We start from the raw sequence: 2,791 nt of genomic DNA, 5'->3' as shown, positions 1-2,791 counted from the left end.
AATGACTTTGATCTAACATAAATGTTATCATGGTGTGATATCATTACTACTGTTTGGTAATTAGCTCCAAAGTCTAATTGTAGATGGAACGAAGGAGAGGTGATAGGAGGAGGTACAACAGAATGGGACAATATAATCATATGGGAACCAATGTCTCTTCGTCACTATCGCTCCTATAATTGTATTGTCCCATTCTGTCGTACCTCCTCCTATTGCTTCTCCTTCCTTCTATCTACCATTATGCTTTGGAACTCTCTTCCAAGTAAAATCAAACAATCAACCTTTATCTCTTATCTTATTTATTACATCAGCTATTTATTCTTCAAAAAATAAGAGTCAATCTATTTGCTTGAACAAGCACTGATTATTTACTAAAATCTGATTTACTTGAAACTTCACTGGAAGACAGGAAGTGCAATACAAGCCAATGGTCAGAGTTAACTTAACTTAAGCATGGAAATCATTCATATAATAACTTCAATAATTAAGTTAACTCTGGCCATTGGTTTATACAGCACTTCCTATCTTAACTTAATGCTTTAATTTAGGTTCAGTATTAAGTGTGAATCAGCCTAAAGTGTATAAAACATTTACTAATACATGTAAGTTGACACACACATTAATATGTGCTGAGTACTAGTTGCAATCCATTTATTGGGCCACAAATCAGTAAGCAGAGTCATCCCTTAACACAGTTTCCAAATTGATGCAATGTTATTAAATAAATAAAGCAAGAAAATTGAAGATCTTATGCTTCATATATACAATAAGAATTAAAGCAATGAATAAAGCAAAGTCTAATTTCAAATGCATGATATCGACTATGATATATATGCGCAAGTACATGTACATTACATATACAGAAGGTAAAAAGATACAAATGTACAAGCACAAATCAGGCTAGGACAGACAAATTAAAAAATATAATATTTTTGGACTGCCAATTGAGTGAGCTATTGGAGTCTCTCAGTATTTCTGTGTAAATGTATGCCCGTTTATGATACTATTATTAAAGCTAAAAAGATATTTAACATTGCCTACTGTATTATTAGTGATGAGTACAAGGCATGGTTAAGCCCTAATTAGGCATGGAGTAGTAAAAATTTTATGACTGCAGGACCTAGTCAGGTGGAGCCTGACCCTCATGAAAGACTATGCAGGACCTGCCCCTCTTTAAAAAAATCCTGCCTATACATCTTTGGGGGTCTAACTAAAGGGCATGAAATTGGCAAATATACTTGGGTAGCTACTTAGCTCAAAACTGTTATAACTTTATATGTACATGTAGCATACGAGCATCAATATGTATTTAATTACATGCAAACCTGATAACACGACAAGTAACACAAGTACATGTACTTTCTGTACTTACCAAATCTGTCTGAGAATGAGTGAATCTAGTTCCAGTTAAGTCATTTGATCACCTTGATCTGTCTCAATTACACTTGTCATAACTACTATAAGATAAGAAAAACTAATTTGTAGTAATAAAAATAAAATAATAGTTTTTGATCATACCTTGGGTCAATTACAAAACCTCAAATACAATTACACAATCAATTACACTCCTTTGTAAAAACAGACTCAACTAGAAGTACAATTACACCATGTTAAAGTAATTTTAACTAAAAATACTATTTTGATATGTTTTTGCTTGAAACACAAACTTGGCTTGCTTTTAAAAAAGGGCAATTCAGATGTCATAAAAAAACATTTTTGTCACCTGGGTTTCCCACAAAGCATGTAAAGCAAGTGGAACAGCACACTTCATAAACTTATAAGCATTATAGTGGATGAATTTTGAAGTAATTTTTAAAATTTGTTAAAAAATTCAATTTTGATCAGAATTGGCTCAAACTAGATGCAACATCAGAACATGCATGTGTATCAAAAATTTATAAAAGTGAAGAAATCTCTTTAAGCAATTTTTGATGAAATATGGCCTGAGACAGTGTACTATAGTACACGGTCTCAGACAAGATTTTTGAGCAACTTTAAAACAAAATAATGTATATTGTGTTTTTGGTCTTTTTTTTCATATGCAAGTTGTATAGACATGCAATATTATTCATTTTTGAAATTTGATCTTAAAACATGACAAAAATGAGACATATTCTTGATCTATAAGGAAAATGATTAAAAAGGTTATATTTTCTGTAACAAAAATGAAAGATGCATGTAGACAAATATTGTATTAAAGTTAGTGCAGTCCAGATACATAGTCAGCCAATGGTCTAATGAGTGCATTGACTGATGATACCAAATCACTGAACACTGGCCTATCATCAGGTGATTCAGACCAACATGACATCATTAGTGAGTAACTGCATGCATAAAGGAGAAAGCATAAAACAATAAAGAATAACAATAATGATAAACTATGTGAATTATCATACATTTCTTGTGAGCATGCTTCATTATTTGGAATCTGCAGTCTTCCTCCCGCATCCAGTAACTCCACTACTCCTACTGGATCTAAACCAGGATAAGGTACCCTACCAAGACTGAATACTTCCCAGCACAATACGCCATAAGACCACTATAAAGAAAAAGCCTCTATATGACTATATTATAAATTTTAATCAATAGTACTGACCACATCCGACTTTTCAGAGTAGAGTCCATCGTGAAGACTCTCTATTGCCATCCATTTCACTGGAAGTTTAATGGTTGCTGATGAATTCTTTCCTTGTCTGAAGTAATTTTGATCATAGATATCTTCAGACAGACCAAAATCAGCTACTTTAATGATCCCATCATCATCAATCCTATACAAGCAGTAGTTAATAAT

At 32.5% G+C, this 2,791-nt stretch overlaps 2 protein-coding genes across 2 annotated transcripts in view; both read right to left on the bottom strand.

Moving 5' to 3' along the window:
* Nucleotides 1-2,103: 2,103 nt before the first annotated feature.
* On the bottom strand, nucleotides 2,104-2,762 carry LOC109589209 (tyrosine kinase receptor Cad96Ca-like). The gene is made up of 3 exons (XM_020005348.1): nucleotides 2,597-2,762; nucleotides 2,397-2,539; nucleotides 2,104-2,324 (listed from the first exon to the last, which is right to left on the bottom strand). The coding sequence occupies exons 1-3, from the start codon at nucleotides 2,645-2,647 to the stop codon at nucleotides 2,201-2,203; spliced, it is 318 nt and encodes a 105-aa protein (XP_019860907.1). The 5' UTR covers nucleotides 2,648-2,762; the 3' UTR covers nucleotides 2,104-2,200.
* LOC109587192 (deleted in malignant brain tumors 1 protein-like) overlaps nucleotides 2,709-2,791 on the bottom strand; it is a 9,970-nt gene continuing 9,887 nt past the window's right edge. Inside the window, exon 21 of the mRNA XM_020003448.1 lies at nucleotides 2,709-2,718. Coding sequence (XP_019859007.1) covers nucleotides 2,709-2,718 — 10 coding nt within the window. The remainder of the gene's footprint in view (nucleotides 2,719-2,791) is intronic.

This window comes from Amphimedon queenslandica, unplaced genomic scaffold (genome assembly GCF_000090795.2).
Source record: "Amphimedon queenslandica unplaced genomic scaffold, v1.1 AMPQUscaffold_13521, whole genome shotgun sequence".
Lineage (NCBI taxonomy): Eukaryota > Metazoa > Porifera > Demospongiae > Haplosclerida > Niphatidae > Amphimedon > Amphimedon queenslandica.
Note: the sequence above shows the minus strand (reverse complement) of the source record. Positions and strands in the feature narration are given on the sequence as shown.

Bases quoted from the DNA above. Each gene is read 5' to 3' on its own strand.
- LOC109589209 (XM_020005348.1), bottom strand. From the start codon at position 2,647: ATGGCAATAGAGAGTCTTCACGATGGACTCTACTCTGAAAAGTCGGAT. The intron at 2,540-2,596 runs GTCAGTACTATT...TTTTCTTTATAG, and splicing joins ACTCTGAAAAGTCGGATGTG to TGGTCTTATGGCGTATTGTG. The intron at 2,325-2,396 runs GTATGATAATTC...TTATGCATGCAG, and splicing joins GAAGCATGCTCACAAGAAAT to TTACTCACTAATGATGTCAT.